This window comes from Aedes albopictus, chromosome 2, assembly GCF_035046485.1.
Source record: "Aedes albopictus strain Foshan chromosome 2, AalbF5, whole genome shotgun sequence".
Lineage (NCBI taxonomy): Eukaryota > Metazoa > Arthropoda > Insecta > Diptera > Culicidae > Aedes > Aedes albopictus.
In genome coordinates this window covers 290413016-290434826 of record NC_085137.1, presented here as the reverse complement: position 1 = coordinate 290434826, position 21811 = coordinate 290413016, and the positions used below count along the sequence as shown (strand labels likewise).

Below are 21811 nucleotides of genomic sequence, written 5' to 3'. Positions count from 1 at the left end.
GGAACAACCAACAGCCACACATCAACATCCACGTGCTCGTCATTCTACCATGATAGGCTGAAAGCAGCGCAACGGCAACCAGTTGCAAACTCTCAGTTAGCAACATTAAGCATTACCAGAACTAGGCCCTAACCGTGGAATAATTTATTTTTTGTTATAAGTATGCAGTTATCCACTCTTTATAATTGGGACAACTTGAACAAGTACAATTTCATGCGTAAACTCTTTTATTTTCCTGTCTAGCCTTATTTCAAGCATGTATTCGTTCATTGGTTCATTTACATTTCAGTTTACAGTCTCATCTATTCCATCTATGTCTGTTTATTCATACTTTAACTAATAATACCGATTATCTTTTTAATTGTCAAAATTCAAAATTTGGCTTTTATGGCATATTTTTGTTTTATAACCAAACAATAATAATTTATCAGACAGTGCTGTCTGCTCAGCATTCAAAAAATCAAACAAATCGACAAAAAATAAAAACTGGATAATTGTCATATCTCTACAAATTTACAAAATAAAACAAAAGCCGTGAACTTCTGTCAACGACCAAAATTTAAAGTTGATTTCGAAACAGACCTTCAAAAAATTTTAAGTAGAACAGTCTTCGAGTCTTAGCTCAATATCGAGTTTTACTTTACAACTTTTTAATATATGATATTTACTTAAATTCAAATATCTTGCGTTTTGTTCAACCAGTTTTTAATCTTTTTTTTCTAAAAATTTAAAGCTGAATGTAATACCATTCGATCATCACCTGCATTCAGGGTTGGCGTCAGATTGATGAAATACAAGATATTGGCAAGTTTTAGGGAATTTTAGGAAAATCTCCAAAAATATATGAAGAAATGTTTTTTTTTTTTTCAATAAGAAAAAAAAAACAATTTAAAAATTCTTTCTCACTGTTTATTTGGCATTTCATATGTAGCTCAATGGGAGCATTGATTACGGAGAATGAGATGTTTGAAGTGAGCGACATTGCTTAAAAATAGAACAAATATCAATTTCAAATCATCAACCTTGTATGGAAAGTCGAAAAAAATTTCGTTCTACTGTAATTTTTTTCTTTCGCATTTTCGAATTCTACACCAAAAATGATCATCAGCTTACCGAGCTCAAAAATACTGTAAACTAGTGTAATTAAGCAAGTGATATCATAAAATATTCACATGGGAAAGTAAGAGAAAGGATAAATAAATAAATAAACAAATAAATAAAATGATCGATTTAATAACTCATGAGCATGAGCATGATTGACCGCCCGCAGTTGCTCCTCTGTTATTGCAAGGACAACTGCATTTAGAAAATGATCGATTTAATAATTCAATCAAAAAAGTAAAAATAAATCATATTAACAAATAAATCATTTCATATTTCCATTTACTCTATTTTATCCTATGTCATCTGTACTTAATTTTTATCTTTTCCTTTAAATTATCATCCTCCTCATCATTTGAAAATTTACTTTTCTTCTGTTTGTAAATATCTTCTGCTTTTTTTTTACATTTAATTTCATATGCTTGTCCTTGGCTAGAGACTTCCATAATCCAATATTTATATGTTGGTACCTGCTTAAATCTTGATTTAACGAAACATTCCACGTGTAGTTGGGCCTTCCCTCTTTTTTGTTGGTTTTGTTGACATCTTTGTTAAAGTTTTACCATTGTTTAAAGTTTACCATTGAACGCTTTCCTTATATTCAGCTCAATCCTTTTTTTCTTGTCCACAGTCCAAAGACTTTGACTATCATTTTTTTTTCATATTTTGCCAATTGATTTCTGCTTCTTTTATTAAGCGTTGAAACTTTTATACCCTATAATATAGCCGGTGCAATTACAGTATTATAGGTATGTATATCAGTTAACCTATTTACCAAGAAGGTTTAAATTGTTTGCAAACATTAACTGCAATTTTTGATACTTTAACTACGTTAACACATCTTTGTTTCACTGTCACAAGGCTATTCAAAGATTCCGTTAGGATTATTCTCAAACATTTGAGCGTTCCCCCTGCCTAGAGAACTAAGTTTCACGTCATTCATAAAATAAGCACTTTTTCTTGGAGTCAAGCCATTTCGTTGACCCAAAATGATAAGCCAATTGATTAAAATGTGTTTCGGCTTTTGCGCGCAAAATATTGACCCTGCTAAAAAAAGTTAGTCGCAAACTTGAATTCACCTACTCGCCACCGCCCTTTTTCCATAAAAGCCCTAAAGATCACGTTTCCTCTCTATGGTGCCGTCATAAATAGTCACTCTGTAAGTTTTACACTTCACCGCACATCAGTTAGACGGAGCCCGACATCAGCTTATGATAGCGCTGGAAACCGTTGCTGGCTGGCTGCCATCGGAGGCGAATGAGACGAGAAGTTAGAAATGTAACCTTGATAATGATGCTTGAACGATCGCCACACGACCCTCACGGTTTCATAGGAATTTGAAACCCACGTTGGGCATCAGTTTATCATCAGCCCTTGCACGTGTGCGGAGTGTTATCTAGTGTTGAATGGTTTTATTGTTAAGTTCATTAATTTAACTTTAATTTTTAGAACATCGTGCAAAAGCTTGTTATTTGAAATGATCGAGTTCATAGTCGGAGTTTATCGATTGGTGATCGGGACAATAAAATACTTTCTGCATAATCGTTTCATCAAAATATTTACTCGTTCGCCGAGACCGACCGTGGAAGTGCGACAAGGAAAACTACGAGGCATATCAACGAGCCTTCCAAATGGATCCACATATCACTATTTCAAAGGGATCCCCTATGCCAAGCCTCCAGTTGGTGACCTCAGATTCAAACCACCTGTGCCGTTGGAGAAATTTGACACGGCTCTCGTTGATTGTGCGGTCGATAGAAGCGAGTTCATTCAACAAAACATGTACATCCCATTCATTATAAAGGGATCGGAAAAGCAACTTCATCTGAATGTGTACACACCGCAGCTTCCAGAGCTTCTCGGTTGGAATCCCAATCTACCGGTGATGGTCTTCATTCATGGCGGTGGTTACGTCCATGGGTCTGCATGGACTTTTTTGCACGACCCGAAACATCTTGTGCAGGAAGGGGTCGTCGTAGTTGTAATCAGTTATCGACTTGGTCCATTAGGATTCCTGAGTTTTCCCAGTATGGGAATTGCTGGCAACGCTGGATTGAAAGATCAGGTTGGAAATCCATCAGACGTACTTCAGTGTAACTATTGAAAATATGTTGATTCCAGGTTATGGCATTCAGATGGGTGAAGGAAAACATTAATCAATTTGGAGGCAATCCAGAAAATGTAACTGTTTTTGGTGAGAGTGCAGGAAGTTGGTCAACATACTTGCATTATCTTTCTCCAAATTCCAGGTATGAGCAATGTACATGTTTCAGTTCCAGCAGATGTTGATCGTATGAGCATTTCAGAAAATATTTCAAAAGAGCTATCTGTCAGAGTGGAGTGGTGTGTACGGATTCCTTCTTTCAAGTTGACCCGGAGAAGAAAGCAAGAAAGTTGGCTAAATTGCTGGGATACAAGGGATGCTCAGACGACGGAGTTTACGGTAAGATCTTCTTCCAGAAAATTTAGTAAAATCTGCGTCTATCTTGTGAGATTATTTTGCACCCAGAGTTCACAGCAATCCAAAAAATAAATGTGAAATGGTCATCAAATCTTTTTAGTTGTACATCAATCGCGTCGTAAAGGTGGTGTACAAATTATAAATTACAAATATTGGAACGAATGAGTACACTGCGCTTCAGATTTTGAGACACACACGATAATTCTCCTCTATGTTGCCGAATTAGAAGGTTGGCGATCTGCTGAAACTGGATCTGCCAATCTTATTTAGGGTACGGGTGCCCTAAATAATTTCACGCTCCCGAATTCAACCTATTCGAAAACAAACGATTACGGCACGGATTGAATCCATTATTTTTGTTTTCATGCGTGCTCACTTTCAACAAAAAATACAACAAATAAAAAACAAAACAAACAGCGCTGCAATTCTTTGTTTTTAGTAGGATTAAAATTGAAAGCCACATGCTTAATAAGGGAATCAATACCCTATGATATGTATGTATGGATTTTTTGTCATCTAACGCTTGCATTTAGTGTTTACATAAATGATGCAGTAATTGTTGAAAAGCGACGTAACACCAAATAAGATAGCATTCATTAATTTAGTGTTGCATCAAATTCAAGATAAAACTGAATTAAGAATAATTCTCCATAATACACGGTTTGTGGCCGCCATTCTCCATCCTCGGTCACGCCCGATGCTCGCCAAGTCACGCTCCACCTGATCTACCCATCGTGCTCTCTGCGCTCCACGTCTTCTTGTGCCAACCGGATCTGTCGCGAACACCAACTTTGCAGGGTTGTTGTCCGGTATTCTTGCAACATGCCCTGCCCATCGTATCCTTCCGGCTTCGGCCGCCTTTTGGATGTCACCGTAAGGTGCAGCGAACTCGTGGTTCATCCTTCTTCGCAGCACACTGTTCTCCTGCACACCGTCGAAGATCGTCCTTAGCACGTGTCGCTCATAAGCTCCGAGTGCTTGCAGATCTTCTTCGAGCATGGTCCATGTCTCGTGTCCGTATAGGACCGCTGGTCTTATTAGCGTTTTGTACATGGTTCATTGTTGTCAGCCGTCAGTAAGCATCCGAGGTAGACGAATTCCTCAACCACCTCAAAAGTATAACCGTCTGTCGTAACATTACTACCTAGACGGATTCGGTCGTGTTCGGTTTCGTCTACCAGCATGTACTTTGTTTTTGAGGCATTCACCACCAGTCCGACCTTTGCTGCTTCGCGTTTCAGGCGGGTGTACAGCTCTGCCACCGTTTCAAATGTTCTGGCGATAATGTCCACGTCGTCCGCAGTGCACACAAATTGTCCGGCTTTTGTGAAAATCGTTCCCCGGCTGTTGAGCCCGGCTCGTCGCATCACACCTTCCACAGCGATGTTGAAGAGTAGGCATGAGAGTCCGTCAACTTGTCGCAGTCCCCGTCGAGATTCGAATGAACTGGATAGTTCACCCGAAACCCTTACGCAGTTTTGCACACCGTCCACCGTTGCTTTAATCAGTCTAGTCAGCTTCCCAGGAAAGCCGTTTTCGTCCATGATTCTCCATAGCTCTGCGCGATCGATACTGTCGTATGCCGCTTTGAAGTCGATGAACAGGTGATGTGTTGGGACCTGGTATTCACGGCATTTCTGAAGGATTTGCCGTACGGTGAAGATCTGGTCCGTTGTCGACCGGCCGTCGATGAAGTCAGATGACGGAAGATGATCTGAGATAGAACTTTGTAGGCAGCATTCGAAATAGTGATCGCTCTGAAGTTCTCACATTCCAAATGGTCGCCTTTCTTTTGAATGGGGCAGATTACCCCTTCCTTCCACTTCTCCGGTAGCTGTTCGGTTTCCCAGATCTAGGCTATCAGCCGGTGCAGACAGGTGGTCAACTTTTCTGGGCCCATCTTGATGAGTTCAGCTGCGATACTATCCTTACCAGCTTCTTCATGGTTTTGAGCTGATGAATGACACCCTTAACTTCCCTCAGCGTGGGAGTTGGATCATTTCCGTCCTCCGCTGCACTGGTATCGTCGTTTCCTCCGTTGCCGTGGTCTCCCGTGCCTACGTTCTCCACGCCATTTAGGTGCTGCTATCACCTTTCGATCACCTCACGTTCGTCCGTCAAGAGGCCTCCGTCCTTATCCCTGCACATTTCGGCTCGCGGCACGAAGCCGTTGCGGGATGCGTTGAAGTTATGATAGAACTTCCGTGTTTCTTGTGACTGGGAAATAGCAGTTCCATTTGTTCGCACTCTGCTTCTTCCAGGCGGCGCTTTTTCTCCCGGAAGAGGCAGGTATGCTGTTTCCGCGTTCTCCTGAGTCCCGTGCCGCAGCATGACCGCCCTTGCTGCGTTCTTATCTTCCAAAATCTCTCTGCACTCGTCATCAAACCAATCGTTCCTCCGGCTCCGTTCCACACACCCAAAGTGGGTATTCATCAAGCTCACCATCGTCCGGCAACGCTGTCTCGAGAATCTGCGCGTGTGCGGTGACGACATCCGATTACTTCAGTCGTTCCAGATCATACCGACCGAGGTGGCCGTCGGTATCGAATGTTGTTAATCACAGAGAGGTTTAAGCGCATTTTTACCATCACCAGACTCGATGTTACAGGGGATGGCCAAAATGTTTAGGATAGGCAACTTTTTTTCTTCCACAAAAAAATTCAGCATGCTGTAAATTTTCATAGAGTGCATCAAAAAATCTCAAATTTTGACGGCTTGTCAACCTATTATATGTGCATCATTGGTACAAATTTGGGCTCGATTGATTAATTTTTCGCGAAGTTAGAACCGTTCGGGTAAAACACTATTATTCAGACAACTAATTTTTGAAGTGTCATATCTCGGAAACCAGTGAACCGAATTGAATGATTTTTTTAACGTTTATCAACAATATATTGGTACTTAATACGACGTTATAAAATGTAATGTTTTCTCACGGCGAATTAAGTTATACCGGGTGGAAATTTTTACCCATAGAGAGGAAAATAAGTAAAATTTACAATATCACACAAAAATTACTAAATGTGTTCTTCCTTCAATCTAAATAGGCTCTAATATATCTGATTACAGATAACTTGAGAACAGAAGTTGAAAATCTTTGGATATCAACACTAAAATGTATTGATATTGTTGTAAAAAAATACGTTTTTTCGAGAAAAATCCAAAAAGTGTCAATCCATGATAACTTTTATCAACGTGTAAAAAGTACCTATGTTTTAATAGTTTGTGAAGCATTTACATATTGTTAGTGTACTTCAAAATTTCATTCAATTCGGTTCACTCGTTTCCGAGATATGATAGCTCTAAAATGAGTTGTCTAAAAAATAGTGTTTTACCTGAACGGTTCTAACTTTACGAAACATTATATCGAGCCCAAATTTGTACCAATGATGCACATATAATAGGTTGACAAGCAGTCAAAATTTGAGATTTTTTGATGCACTCAATGAAAAGTTATATCATGTTGAACATGTTTTTGAGAGAAAAAAATGTTGCCTATCCCAAACATTTTGGCCATCCCCTGTAGGTCCTGACGTCGATAATGCCAGAAAAGTGCCTTCAGGACGTGGTCGATTTGGGATTCTGTCTGCTGTTTTTTTTTTTTTTTTTTTCCTTCTAAACCATAGGGGGATAAATCTGCTCATCAGACACCCTAACAGGAAGGTTAGGGTAGTGTGGGGATGAGGCCGTCTTCTACAATGCCGGTAGAAGCCAGGACTACTCTCTCCTCGACCCACTAAAACACATTCCTATGGTCGCCAAACCCTACGTCTCTCCGGAACCACCAAAAAGGTATTGCTTCAGAGAGGGGCTAGTGCATATCGCACCCTCAAGGTTAGCTGCCGTAGCCTAGCAGCAACGAACATCGATGACTCGCTCTGGAGAGTCCATCACGATAGCATGCTGGCGCTTAGCCAGTTTCCCGAGTGGTCCTCGCCACTCCCTTTGTCCTCGGAAGGCGGGCAGGGTCAACCCCGCCCGCGCCCTACTGCTGAGCGGACATCAAGAACTGATGCCCACGTGCAACCCGATCTGACCTGCCCGCAAAGGAAGGGTATCACTACCCTTCAGGCCCTATCAGATGCACCCGTAGGTTGCAGACAGCAGGGTCTCACCTACCCCGACCCTTGCCGGGGACCCCTTTCCAACCGCGGGCTCAGATCCAACCCAGTAGACCGACGCCACGACAGCACCGCTACCGGGACTTCCTCTCCGCGGCCACTTAATCGCTGTAAGGGTCGATTTCGACCGCAGGGCACCGGTATGACCTACGAAGCCGACTTCGAACCCCTGGACCACCTCTTGTACTGCATCTGGACTAGCCATTCTCCGAGTCCACGCGCCACCTCCTCTGTAGCTCCCAGACGATATGGGTGATTGCCGTTGAAACGGCATTCCAGCTAATCTCATCCCTACACATTCTCTGAACCAAGTTGTCCGGAGTTGTGTCCTCCCCGCATGTGGCAAGCATGCGGTCACGCATTGTGCGAAAACGCGGGCACACGAACAACACGTGTTCCGCCGTTTCCTCTAAACCATTGCACACTGGGCATTCGGGAGAATCCGCATGCCCGAAACGGTGTAGATACTGTCGGAAGCAACCATGACCTGTAAGGACCTGTGTCAGGTGGAATGAAACTTCCCCATGGTGCCTATTAATCCAACTATCTACCCTCGGTATCAACCTATGGGTCCACCTTCCTTTGGTGGAACTGTCCCACGCGCGCTGCCATTTGACCATAGAGGCCATCCTGACAGTTTTGCGTATGCCTCTTGTGCCGCGCATTTCGAAGCACTCCATGTCCTCACTGATAAGAATGCTGATAGGCACCATACCAGTAATGACACAGAGAGCGTCGTGTGACACGGTACGGTACGCGCTTGCAACCCTCAGACACATAAGCCTGTAAGTACTTTCCAGCTTCCGTCGGTAGCATTCAGTACTTAGCGCGGTACCCCACGCCGGGCCGCCATACCTAAGTATGGACGTAGCAACACTAGCCAGAAGCTTGCGCTTACTGGCGTACACCGCTGAGCTATTGGACATCATCCGGGACAGTGCCGCAATAGCTGTGGAGGCTCTTTTACAGGCATAATCGACGTGGCTACCGAAGGTAAGCTTATCGTCGATCATCACGCCCAAGTGCTTGACAGAGCGCTTCGACAGGATAGTGCATTCTCCTACACTGATCTCCGTCTGCTGCGCCGATTGCATGTTGTTAACAACCGTCACCTCTGTCTTGTGGTGAGCCAGCTCCAGTTTTCTGGACCGCATCCACGCCTCCACAACCTTGATCGAGTGGTCGGTAGTCAACTTCACCTCCTCGATCGTTTCACCGTAGACTTCGAGCGTAATATCGTCGGCAAATCCGACAATCACCACTCCCACTGGGTACTCTAACCTCAACACCTCGTCGTACATGACATTCCATAACACCGGACCCAGGATGGAACCTTGCGGGACTCCTGAGGTTATGTGAAAGCACTTCCGACCCACCTCCGTGTCGTATACTAGTACGCGATTCTGGAAGTAGCTTCCGAGAATCTTGTACAAGTACTCCGGTATCCCCAGACGCAAGAGCGCATCGGCAATAGCAGCCCAACTGGCGCTATTAAATGCATTCCTTACATCCAGAGTCACTACCCCGCAGAAGCGAATTCCCCTCCTCTTAGGCTCGAGTGCTTTCTCGGCGGTTTTTGTAACCGACAAGATAGCGTCTACGGTGGACCTCCCCTTCCGGAAGCCATACTGGTTGCTCGAGAGACCATTTACGCCCTCAGTGAACTTCAACATTCTATTGAGGATGATCTTTTCGAGCACCTTCCCCGCCGTGTCAATCAAGCATATTGGTCTATATGCCGACGGGTCTCCGGGTGGTTTCCCCGCCTTTGGCAATAGTACCAGGCTCTGCCTCTTCCAAGCTTCTGGGAAAACTCCCTCGTCCAGGTATTTCTGCATAGCAGACCTGAACATCTCAGGAGCTTCTGCAATAGCTACTTTTAAGGCCAGGTTCGGAACTCCGTCCGGACCTGGGGCCTTACCTACGCTAAGGGACTTAGCTATCCCCGCAAGTTCCACATCGGTGACCCTCTCCTCATCGCCAGCCCCAGTCCCCGGCTGTCCTACGAAAGGAGGCCAAGGACTAGGATCATGACGCGGAAAAAGTCCTCCAATGATCCCCTCCAACATCTCTGGAGATTGCTCTGTAGGAGCCATCACACCTCTCGTCTTGGCCATAACGATCCTGTAGGCATCACCCCACGGGTTCGTATTGGCACTCTGACAGAGACCCTCAAAGCAGGCCTTCTTGCTTGCTCTTATCTCGGTCTTGAGCGCGGCTTTTGCAGCGGCGAACACCACCCGCCGTTCGTTTCGCTCTTCCTCTGATCGTGCTCGCTGCATCCGCCGCCTAGCCCGTAGGCAGGCGCGGCGCAGGTCCGCAATCGCGTCGGTCCACCAGTAAGCCGGTGGCCTCCCATTTCTAGGGTGGACTCTCCTAGGCATGGTCGCATCACACGCACGTGAGAGCACCGCTACCAGCTCGTCGCCGTCTAAACCGAGTAAGTTTCGCTCACGGCGGAGCGCTTCCCTAAATACCTCTTCGTCGAAGTATGATGTCTTCCACCTACGAGGGCTTGGCCTTGGCCTAGCCGCCTCTTCTTCTATCCGCTGTCTGCTGTTGTTGTAGTCGTCGATACTGTAGCGAACCGCCAGGTGATCGCTGTGAGTGTAGCCATCATCTACTCTCCAGTTCGAACTACTTGTTAGGCCAGGATTACAAAAGGTCACGTCAATAATTGACTCCGCTCCGTTTCGACTATAGGTACTCTTGGTACCGACGTTAGCCAAGTCGACATCTAAGATGGCCAGTGTTTCTAGCAGGATCTGACCCCGCTGGTTCGTGAAACGGCTTCCCCATTCCACAGCCCAGGCATTAAAGTCACCCGCTATTACCACCGGCCTTCGCCCTGTTAGCACGGTCGTTAAGCGGTCCAGCATTTGCGTGAACCGCTCGATCGGCCACCGCGGAGGCGCGTAACAGCTACAGAAGAAGACCCCGTTTACTTTGGCGACCACGAAGCCCTCATAGGTAGTAGACACCAACTCCTGCACGGGGTATTTACCCGTCGTCCATATCGCCGCCATTTTCCTGGTCCCATCCGAGGCCCAGTTGCCGTTGCCGGCGGGTACTCGGTATGGGTCCGAAATGATGGCGATATCCGTCTCCCACTCAGAAACCGCCTGACAAAGCAGTTGCTGAGCCGCATCACAGTGGTTCAGGTTCAGCTGCGTTACCTGCACTGTGATTTGTTGCTCACTGCGGCTTTCTTAAAGGCCGGGCACCCTGGACCACCCATCGCATGTCTGTTTTTCGAGGTTTTCCCGGTACAGATCATGCAGATGGGCGGACTCGTGCAGCTTTGGGCCTTATGGCCTTCAGCGCCGCATCGCCTACACAGTTTGCGCCTGTCGGGGCCTTTGCAGTCCCACGACTTGTGTCCTGGTTCCAGACACCTGAAGCAAACCTCAGGTGGCTCGTGGAATGTCAGGTGACAAACACACCAGCCCACCTTAATACTCCCTACTTTAACGGACTTTTTAACATCCGCCACAGGTAGCTGAACCAGAGCTATCTGTGTCCCTGCTGGCCCCTTCCACAGCCTGACGGCTGTGGCGGCCACCTGAACATCGCACTGTTGCCGCAGTGCCGTGACGAGCTCTTCCGCTTCGGTGATCTCGTCTAGGTCTTTGACCTTCAGAGTCGCCTCATGCGTAAGAGCCCTCACCTCCACTCCATCTCCAAGGACCTCTTCTGCCAGCCTCTTGTAGGCGGCGCCCTTGTGATCCTTCTGGCGCTTAAGCTCCAGGATCATTTCGCCCGTACGAGTACGTCTGATACTGCGTACGTCGGCTCCAAGACCCTCGAGCTTGGCGTCGCACCTCATCGCCTTCAAGACGTCCGAGTATTTCGACTGTTCGGTCTTGATGACGATAGCGTCACCTTTTTCGCGCCTGGCACCTGCCTTCCTACGCCTTGGCTTGGCGTCCTTCGCTTCTACCTGCGGATTCACCTTCTTCTTCTTCTTCCGCTCTACCTTTGTCCATGGAGGGTCTTCTCCTTGGACCGCCCTGCTCTGTGGCTGCTGAGGGCCCACCATTGGTCGCAACCCCTTGTTCCCATCAATCCGGGACGGGCCGGCCTTTTCAGGCCCACCCTTCCCAGTTTTCCGGGAACCCTGGCTGGGGTCCGACTTTCCGGCATAACCACCGGCTTTCGGGGTTATTATGCGCCTGGCCTTGCGGGCACCGCCAGACAGCTCCTCACCTGACGGCTGCCTCGCCCGCTTCTGCGAATGCTTGTCACGTTTGTCACGAGCATTCGCTTCCACACTCTTCGGACTACCCGCGAAAGAGAAGGCCTCCGTTTGCGTAAACTTAGACGCTTTCTCCTTTGCGGGTTCCGCCGCTGCCACAGCCAGCACCGCGACCGCGTGCTCCTGCTTGGCCTCATCGACTGACGCTCTAAGCCGAAGCAAGGCCGTTTTCAGGTCCTTACTTATATTCGACTTAGTTGTCGCGAAGTCAATAATTTTGCCAAGCTGCTGCTCAGCTACCTCCAATGCGGGCCGTCCTTTCCCTGCTACTTGGCTGATGGCCCTCAGCAACCACGCTCCGTCCATAACCTCCGCCGGCTGGCTTGCCGTGGAGTGGACAGGAGCTCCCACGCTTGAGCTGCGTAAGCAGCTTCCAGCACCTGACTCCTCGCTTCTCCTTGTTGGAGACCGCATCAACCCGCTTCTTGCGAAGGGGTTGATCGCACCACTACTACCTGTTGCACTTGTTTTAGAATTTTGTTTACTCATATTTGATTCCCACGAGTCGCACGAGAAATAATGTCCACCACGCCAGAGCTCTGCATTAACGCGGTAAGGGACAGCTTACTGTGGGGGGTGCCCAGGTGCCCCACAGGCTCCGTTAAAGATCGAGCATCTTTTTCACCCCCTCGATCACTCATTCCTCGGCACGGGTCGCTTGACACCTTGAATTGGGGTTAGTAGTCCTATTCTTAGCCGGCAACTACGCGGCTGACTCGCAAGCGGGGGGGTGCGTCAGGCCCCAGGACATCCGTCCCTGCTGCCCCATCCGTCTGTCTGCTGTGGTGATCTCCAAGTGTAATGATAGCGGAGACTGTGTTGGAAAAAGGTGCTACGTATGGCCATGTATTTGGAGGTGGTGAAATTGAAGAGTCGTTGGCCGTTTTCGATCGCCAGTTAGTGGGCGCTGAACTTTCCAAACACCGATCTGAATTTCTCCTCCTGGCCTATCTGAGCGTTTAGGTCTCCTATGATGATCTTGACATCGTCTCTTGGACAATTATCGTACTCGCGTTCGAGTTGCGCGTATACTGCATCCTTGTTATTATCACTGCTTCCGGAGTGAGGGTTGTGCACGTTGATTATGCTGCAGTTGAAGAACCGGCCCTTGACCCTTAACTTGCACATTCTTTGGTTGATCGGCATCAACCGATCACACGCCTTTGCATTCGCCCGTCACTATAAAAGCTGTGCTCAGCTCGCGTGTGTTCCCGCAGATATGGTATATGGTATGATTACTGCTTAAGGTTCGCACCAGTTGATCCTGTCCAACACACCTCCTGCAGCACTACAATGCCGAACTAACGGTGTTTTAGTAGATACATCGGCGAGTTTGTTTATTTATTTATTTATTTATCGTAGTAAATCAATCGTAGACCAATTGTGGGTGCTCTCGAAGAAGTTGAGAGATCTGCAATTCCACGTACCGTACCGAGTTTCAAATCACAACCCAAGTAACCATGACGCTGTATATAGAGCATTAATTTCGCTTTATAGTGTATTATATGACATGCGATATAAAGTTGTTTTGTCATATAGGCACCATTAAAGTAGGTTTAAAGTCGAAAGTGGCGCTACTATTGTTGATTTAAAGCAAGCTTTACTGTGGTGATTGCTAAAGCATATAAAATGCTTGTACCTTATAGCTAATGCAATCAAATCGTATGGAATGCATACTTAATGCATCATGTCAAAAAAGAAAAAAAAGTATGTTTTTCATTTTTCTATCTATTTTTATCTTCCGATACTCTCACTTTGATGTTTTTTATTGTATTTCGGGAATTGAACCTAGACTGCTGAAACTGAACCACGATGAAACTCGGACGCGCTAACGCTGTGTGCTACGATACCATGTATTTTGCACCTAGAAAAATGTGCAACATAAAGTAAAGTATACTAAGCTCGTGCCTTGGTGAGTTCTGTTTTCGGCAACTCTAAAAATGTGCTGGGGTCTGAATGATATTAGTTATGTTACTCTCGAATATAAATTCGTCTGTGTTGATTCTGTTTTTTCTTTGTTTTCATACGTGCTAACTTCTACCTAAAATACAATAAATAACAAACAATACAAACAGCGCTTTAATCCTTACTTTTATGAAATCGGGGCTTTATGCTAAATAAGGAAACCGATACCTCACATAATTTTTGTTCCCTCAGCATCTGATTGTTTTCATGTCCCAACCAGAAACCCAAAAAACCATACATAATATAAATTCAAACAGCAATATCTGAGCATGATAATCTGAGTGCTCCGCAGCAATCCATGAAAATTTTGGTTTGTTTTTCTTTTATTTAGAATGGTTCTGTTTCTAAAAGTGTTTTACACTTTTTTTTTTCGGAATGCGCGATTTTTTTCTGTTTACAACGATGGAAGCTTTAGTAAAGGCATATATAAAGTAATAAATGCTTGCATTATTGATTGCTATAAAGCTTTTAACATGGTAATGCAATGAAGCATTTAACAACGGCTCTATAGAACTATACAGAACTGTCAAAATCTCGTAATGCTTCAATGCTTTCATAATGTATGTTAAACGCTTCATTACTTGACAGATGTAAAATAAAAGTTATGTTGCATTAGCTAAGCTATAATACGATTGAATTAATGTTATGATATAATGCTTGTGGTTATTTGGGAAGTCCTTTTTATTCGCTGGGGTCGTTGCCCTTGGTCTCGGTGCGTATTCTCTTTTTCATCATTCGTTCATCGTGTATTATTGCGACATTTGCACCCATTTAGACTCGGCCGAAATTCATTATCATCACAGTCGAGTTTCGCACACGACTTCGCAGCGGCTGGCATGCACAAGTTCGGTTGAGTTCAAGACAGGGGCGTCGGATGCACAACAGGTAAACAAAATAAGTTTGATTAGTGTGAAATTTCGCTGGGAAATGATGATTCAGTGTATTCTCAAATTATCACAGTAGTCTAAACATTAATGAGAAACCCAATATCGTCCAACTCGTTTAACGATCGTCCCTTCATTTCAATATCGGCTTAACCCATATCCGCCCAGCGTCCTATAAATAGAACAGTCCTTTTAATGTGAATATCTCCAGAATTATGCAAAAATTTAGAATACTTTCTTCAGAGAAGATGGTCTCCACACCCATACCTTGCTCATTGTGGACAATATAGTTTGTGACTGGTTCACTAGGTGGAGTAAACGATGCTGCAAAGATTACATATTTTCACGATCTATGAGTTTCATTTCCAATGTAAAAAAAAAAAATTCCATAGAGTCTCGATAATGGTCAATAATATATAGTTCCTTCCTTCGACAGAGTTCTTAATCAATACATACAAAAGTCAATGTATGTATGTATGATTGAATGTTTATATGCTCGTATGTTTATATGTTTGTATGTTTGTCTCTTTGTATGTTGATATTGAAATTTGGCATACACATTCCTTAGGATGTGGAGGTGGTAGTAGGGGTATTGGAATTCAAGATGGCGGCTTAGGTTCTAAGATGGCGGACAAAACTCCAGAATATATGCTTTGTAACGACAATGCTGCTTCGGATACTATGCAATATGGGTATCTATCGATCGGGCTCCATAAGTAGAACTAAAAAATGAATATCCGATGCCATTTTGAAATTTAATATGGCGGACCATATCCAAGATGGCAGCCATGGTCTGTAATTCCATGCAATATGGGTATCTATCGATCGGGCTTGATAAATAGAAGTCAAAAATCGATATTTAACGCCATTTTGAAATCCAAGGTGGTGGATTATATCCTAGATGGCGGCCACGGAATGGTAGTTTGAGCAACGATACCATGCAATATGGGTATCTATCGATCGGGTTTCATAAGTAAAAGACAAAAATCAACAATGGTAATATTTGACTCTATTTCAAAATCCAAGATGGCGGGCCATATTCAAGATGGCGGCCACGGAATGAGAGTTTGAGCTGATACCATGCAATATGAGTATCTATCGATCGAGCTTCATGAGTAGAACTCAAAAATAATATTCGACGCAATTTTAGAATTCAAGATGGCAGACCATATCAAAGATGGCGGGCACAGTATGGTAATTTGAGCTACGATACAATGCAATACGGGTATCTATTGATCGGGCTTTATGAGTAAAAGGGCAGAGGGTCATGGTAGATGGTAGGATAGCGGGTAGGGTAAGCGGTGGTCTGGTAGAGGGTTTGGGTGAAGGATAGAGTAGAGGGAGTGGAGTGGAGTAGAAGGTTAGGGTAGAGCAGAGCTGCCTAACGTACGGCCCGCGGGCCGGATCCGGCCCGCGAGGACATTTTGTGCGGCCCGCGGCACGATTGGACAAAAATGATATAATTTAGCCCGAGATATTATTATTCTGAATATTTTCATTTTTCTATGCAAATGTATTTTAGTAATTTTAAAAAATAAAATGACTTTTTAGAGTATATTTTGTATAATTTTTAAAAGATTTAAAAATATGCAAGCATTTGGTTTGATTGTCCTACAGAATTGAAGTAAAAGATTCTTAACAATAAAATAATGTGTAATGTGAAAATTCGCTTGATAAGATTGTAAAACAAAATAGAAAGATTACGTCATAAACCTTATTTAGGAAAAACATGAAAAATTTAATCACAATTTCTGAAGCTTTCAGAGATTTTTTGTGCCATTAAATAGCTCTGTCTGGTACTACATTGAAACATGTTATTGGAACTTCCTAAATATTTTGTCAAGCTCCAATATCCTGCAAGAAATCAAAAAAAAACCTTTCAAATTTCATTAGAAACATTAAACTGCAAAAAAGTTTTTTTCTATTATATAGCCATGCTCAGAAAAGATAAAAAAATGTATTATTAACGAATTTTTATTTCTACCCGTCGACTGGTATGCAGTTTCACCAGTGGCCCACGGCCGAAAAAGGTTAGGCAGGCCTGGGGTAGAGGATAGGGTCGACGATAGGGAAGAGGGTAGGATAGAGAGTAGGGTAGAGCGTGGGAGGTTAGGGTAGAGACTATGGTAGACGGTACGATTAAGCACAATAAAGACTAGATGGTACGGTAAAGGATAGGGCAGTTGTCATGGTAGAGTATAGGGTAGAGGGTAGGGCAGATGGTAGGGTTGAAAGTTATGATAGAGCGTAGGATAGAGGGTTGGAATAGAGGGCAAAGAAGAGTTAGGTAGAGGCTAGAGAGTGGGGTGAAGAATTGAGATGAGATTAGATTAGCTGAGGTTTTTTCGAGATACCTTCAGGAATTCTTTCCAGGATTTCTTCAGGCATTCCTTTCGAGAATCTTCCTAGGTTTATTACCGGGATTCCTCCAGATATTGCTTCTAAGATTGCTGTCCGGATTGCGAGTTCTCTTCAGGTATTTTTGCAGGGGTTGCTTTGGAAAATCCTGAAAGGATTCTTTTAGTTAATCTTTTCTGCATTCCTTCAGGAATTTGTGCTGGAATTTCTTTAGAGATTCCTTCCAGGATTCTTGCTGTGACTCTTTAAAGGATTCCTCCCGAAAAAAAATATGAAAATATATAGATTTCTTCCGAATTTTTTTTCAGGCAATCCTAGATCATAGAAACATCTTCTATGGTTCTTAGAGCAATACCTGCTCGCTCAGCTTCTGACCGGCAGAACCAGAAGTCATCTGGAATCATGATCATGATCTCTCGAGGGATTCCATCAGGTATTGCTTTAGAAAATCCTGAAAGGATTCTTTCAGAAATTTTAACAACCATTCTTTCATGGATTTCTGCTGCAAATACTTCATAGATTCATTTTAGTATACTTTCAAAGTGTTCTGTCGAAACATATCCAGAGAATCCTAATGGAATTTTTTCTACGAGCCGGGATCCTCGCTAGGGATTTATACTGCAATTCTTCCCGGGATTTCTTCTGTGATTATTTCAGGGATTCCTATCACGCTTTCAGCTGAGATTCCCTCAGAATTCTACCAGATATGCCTCTCAGAATTCCGCCAGTAAATCCTCCCGGGATTCCTTCAGGAATTTCTACCGGGAATGTTCTTCCCCCGCAGCGTTATGTTTATCAGACTTTTGTACGTTATTCTAAATTGCAATTGGTAGATCGCATAAAATTGAATTTTTGGGTGGTTTATCATTTTCCATGTAGCCGAAAATACATTATCTTTTCGATGTATCTTTGAAAGTGCTCAGAATAATACCATAAAATCCACATATTGTTCACGAATAGAAAATCATGGAGTAGTACGAACATAAGTGGAGAAGCCATGTAGAGTATATCTGATTGAAATTTTATATCAAAATATGGAATGATAATGAACCTGAGCGTGTTAGTGGAATACCTGTAAGTACGAGACACTGAAGACGACCTTATATTTGAGGTCGAATTACGTATCTGTCAAAGGATACAAATTAAAAGGAACAGCACTTAACACGAATTTCTTTTTAAAACATGCAACATTTCTGAAAAGTTTACGTATGGTGAGTACGTAAAGAGAGTTCGTGGGGTACTGAAGGAAAAACTCAATTACTTTATTTGAAACCATTATCTGTGTAAAATTTAACTTCTTCAGTATTTTAACGTTTGGTTATGCTACACATAGTGAGCATTATTTGATTTGTTTTAACAAATAAATTGAGTAATGTTGAACACTGCAGTCGAAACTACATGAAATTACAAGGACCATGCATTGCATACTTTTAGGCGTTTATCGGGTTATGTTTCTGCCCCAATTTATAGTCCCATTTCTATTCTCTTGAGTGGTTATCATCTCTCTCACTTGCTTAGAGCTGTATTGTATCTGTACGAATCAGAATATAACGATAGCGTAGAAGATGTGCTAAAATAGAACTCGAGAAAATTATCAGATATTGAGAACCTACAATGAAGATTTTTTTTTTCGATATCGCATATGACAGTGCAATGTTTTGGTTTTCATCGGCAACATCCAATGATCGGAACTTTTGCAGCCGAAAAAGAATCTCGGTCGTTTATTTAGGAGATTTCTTCCGATATTCACGATTTATGCGTGGAGCACCAGTAGAAGGATGATTTAATGGGTAGGTGTGGTGAAAGCTCGGCGGAAACATTCCTGGGCAGCAGAAACAACAGTAGTTATGCCAGCCAGCTCTCCATGTTATGCTGTCCCGATGCGAATGAATTTTGCGAGAATATCGTCAGAATCAGCATTTTGAATCGCGACTTTATGGCGAATACATCAGTGAAAACAGTTTTGGCCAGCGGACTAGCAGTTATTTGAGCAGCAGATGTGCTGCCAAGTTTTTCTGATACTTTTTAAAACTGTGATTGCATGATTGTTTGATTCTTGATTGCTTTGGGCGTCAAGGATCTGTACAACAGCGTGTGGTTTAGTAAGTAAGGCGCTAGTAGAACATCCGGAAGCTCTCGTAATTGTAAGTTCAATTCTCATTATAAAAAATGTAAGCAAAAAAACCATAAGGGCGGCGGGTGGTGAATGAGAGATGGATGCTATTTTTAGCTCCATGGCAAATTTTTTGGTGGGTCGATAAAATAGAACCCACTATTTTAGTATCGATATATCTTCGTAAATCTGTTTCAATCTTTAACGATGAGACTTTGTATTTATTTGAAAACCTTTATGAAACGGTGTCGATCGCTATCGATTTTTATTAAGAACGTCTTTAAAGATCTTAATAAAGAATTGTAAAGATGTTTAAAGAAATGGTTGACCGGGATGCATTAAACCTTTACTATGAGGGATTCGAAATCGAAAATTATTTTACGCTGTCAAAAGTTATTAGCTAACTAATGTTTAAAAAAATAAAATTGATAGAATTTTGAGGTTGTTTTATAAATTGTGTCCGATTTCGCGGCATTTCGCGGGATTTCCTTAATAACGCGACCATTGCCCTATTCCGCGGATTTCTCAGCTTTCGCGAAATCGCGAATTTCCATTGTCCCTAATCATGACTATATAACCGATTCGGTTGATGCGCTGCGCAACTGGTTACAAGATTATGCAGAGAATTTCAGCGTACACAATGTTTGCGTAGTCGAAATTTCCTTGACTTTCCTATGCATACAGTATCTTTGGGCCAAATCACGTTCTGTCCTTGTTAGAATGTCACTTAACTAGAAAAGCTATATTTACCTTGATTGTGATTCATAAAGATAATAATCAAATACATTTTCGGGGATTCACCAAACATCATAAACCGTTGGGATAAATATTTTCCTAATTAAACATTGTGAATGCCAAGGCAATTCCGTTTGCAATATAATGAAACATTTAAAAAAGCAGAAAAGTTTTAAACTATTTAAAATTAATTATAACTCAGTCAATTTTTAACCGACTTTTATGAAATTTTGTTCACATGTAGACACGGTTAGTACTATCAGTGTACAACATTTCATGAGAATCGGTTAAAAAATGACTGAGTTATAGCAAAAACCAGACCCGTGCAAAAAAACAATCGGGTGTAAATGCAAACATTAACATATTTCATTCAACTAAATTATGTCCATACTTGTAGAAACTCTAATGAAAGCACCAGCACACCTAATCGTCAAATATCAGCATGATGTGGCCGATGATGATGAGAAAAAGCTTCCGATGAATTTCCTGTTCCGGCCGGTAATTGAGCAGATAGAATCAGAAGACAGCATAATCACTGCCAGTCCTCAACAAATCCTCAAGCAAACCGACACAATAGATATGCCATTGATCACCGGATGTACCAACGGAGAGGGAATATTGGCTTATTTCTACATGAGACGGAAAAATCAAATTGATGCATTTGTTACGGAACCGGAAAGACTAGTGCCATGCTATCTACGGGAAAACTCCTCACTAAACCTGGAAGATGTTGGCATACAGATCAAACGGTTCTTTTTCGGATCCAAGAAAATTAGAAAAAGCAACAATCAACACATGCGTGATCTTTTGTCGGACAATACATTCGTCACGACGACCATGATCAACGCAGAATTGTTGGCGAAATATCAACCCAAAGTGCAACATTTCCACTATCGATTCACCTTTCACGGGCGGTTCAGCCTGTTTAAGCGGCTTCAAAGAACTGGACAATTTCAGGGAGCATGCCATGGCGATGATCAGTTCTACATTTTTGAGTAAGTGACGGTTCATATCTTCCTGCACAACTTCTATTAATTTCTTACCTCCACAGTTCACCGATGTTGCCAAACCTACCGTCTGATAGTGATGAAGTCAAAGTTCGGAACCACTTTGTGCGGTTGTGGACAAATTTCGCAAAGTACGGGCATCCAACGCCAACGGAGCGTGACCAGCCGGCATGGCCAGTAGCGGTGAGGCAGCCGTGCGCGGATTCGAAAGACTTCAATTTAACCTATCTCGACATCAACACCGAGGTACGCGTTGAGCAAAACCCAGACAAGCAGCGGCATGACTTTTGGAGGAATATGATAGCATTGTACAAGTCGGACTTACTGTCGTAGAGATATATTACTTATAAGTTAAGGATAACATTGTAAATTTTGTCGAAATAAATATTCTTGTTAGTAACCTACGAAGGTACCAGAACATTTAACCCTAGCATAGGGCACTGCACGCCGCGGTTGCTAGGGAAAATTTTTCTAAGTCCTTGACGTTTCGTGGCCTTGTTGTTTACGATTTGGACTTAGAAAAATTTTGCTGGTTTTACTGAGGTGCACCCAGGTGGGCAGGGTGGCTTTGATTGAAATTATCAACGCGTGGTTCGTGGGTGGCGGAATGCGCGCGTTCGGGCTCCTACTTGCAAGATTATGAAACCTGACTTGACTACAGTTATGAAGTTCAGCAATTTGTAAGGCATGATTAGCTGATGTCAGGATGAATCATTGACCACATGGTCACCACTGGCCACTCCGGGAACTTCCGGGATGACCCGAAACAACCTGGAGAACCGGTGATAGGGGTCAATTACGTTTATTTAGC

The 21811-nt window shown here is 43.3% G+C and overlaps 1 protein-coding gene across 1 annotated transcript; it reads left to right on the top strand.

Moving 5' to 3' along the window:
* Positions 1–1551: 1551 nt before the first annotated feature.
* Positions 1552–21407, top strand: LOC115266539 (acetylcholinesterase-like). The gene is made up of 5 exons (XM_062852061.1): positions 1552–3166; positions 3223–3350; positions 3408–3544; positions 20391–20988; positions 21045–21407. Exons 1-5 carry the CDS (start codon positions 2579–2581, stop codon positions 21331–21333), a joined length of 1740 nt encoding a protein of 579 aa, XP_062708045.1. The 5' UTR covers positions 1552–2578; the 3' UTR covers positions 21334–21407.
* Positions 21408–21811: the final 404 nt, after the last annotated feature.

Excerpts from the sequence above, each read along its gene's own strand:
- LOC115266539 (XM_062852061.1), top strand. The coding sequence starts at position 2,579 with ATGATCGAGTTCATAGTCGGAGTTTATCGATTGGTGATCGGGACAATA. Across the intron at positions 3,351-3,407 it reads TATCTTTCTCCAAATTCCAG|AAAATATTTCAAAAGAGCTA; the intron begins GTATGAGCAATG and ends TGAGCATTTCAG. Across the intron at positions 3,545-20,390 it reads CTCAGACGACGGAGTTTACG|AAACTCTAATGAAAGCACCA; the intron begins GTAAGATCTTCT and ends CCATACTTGTAG.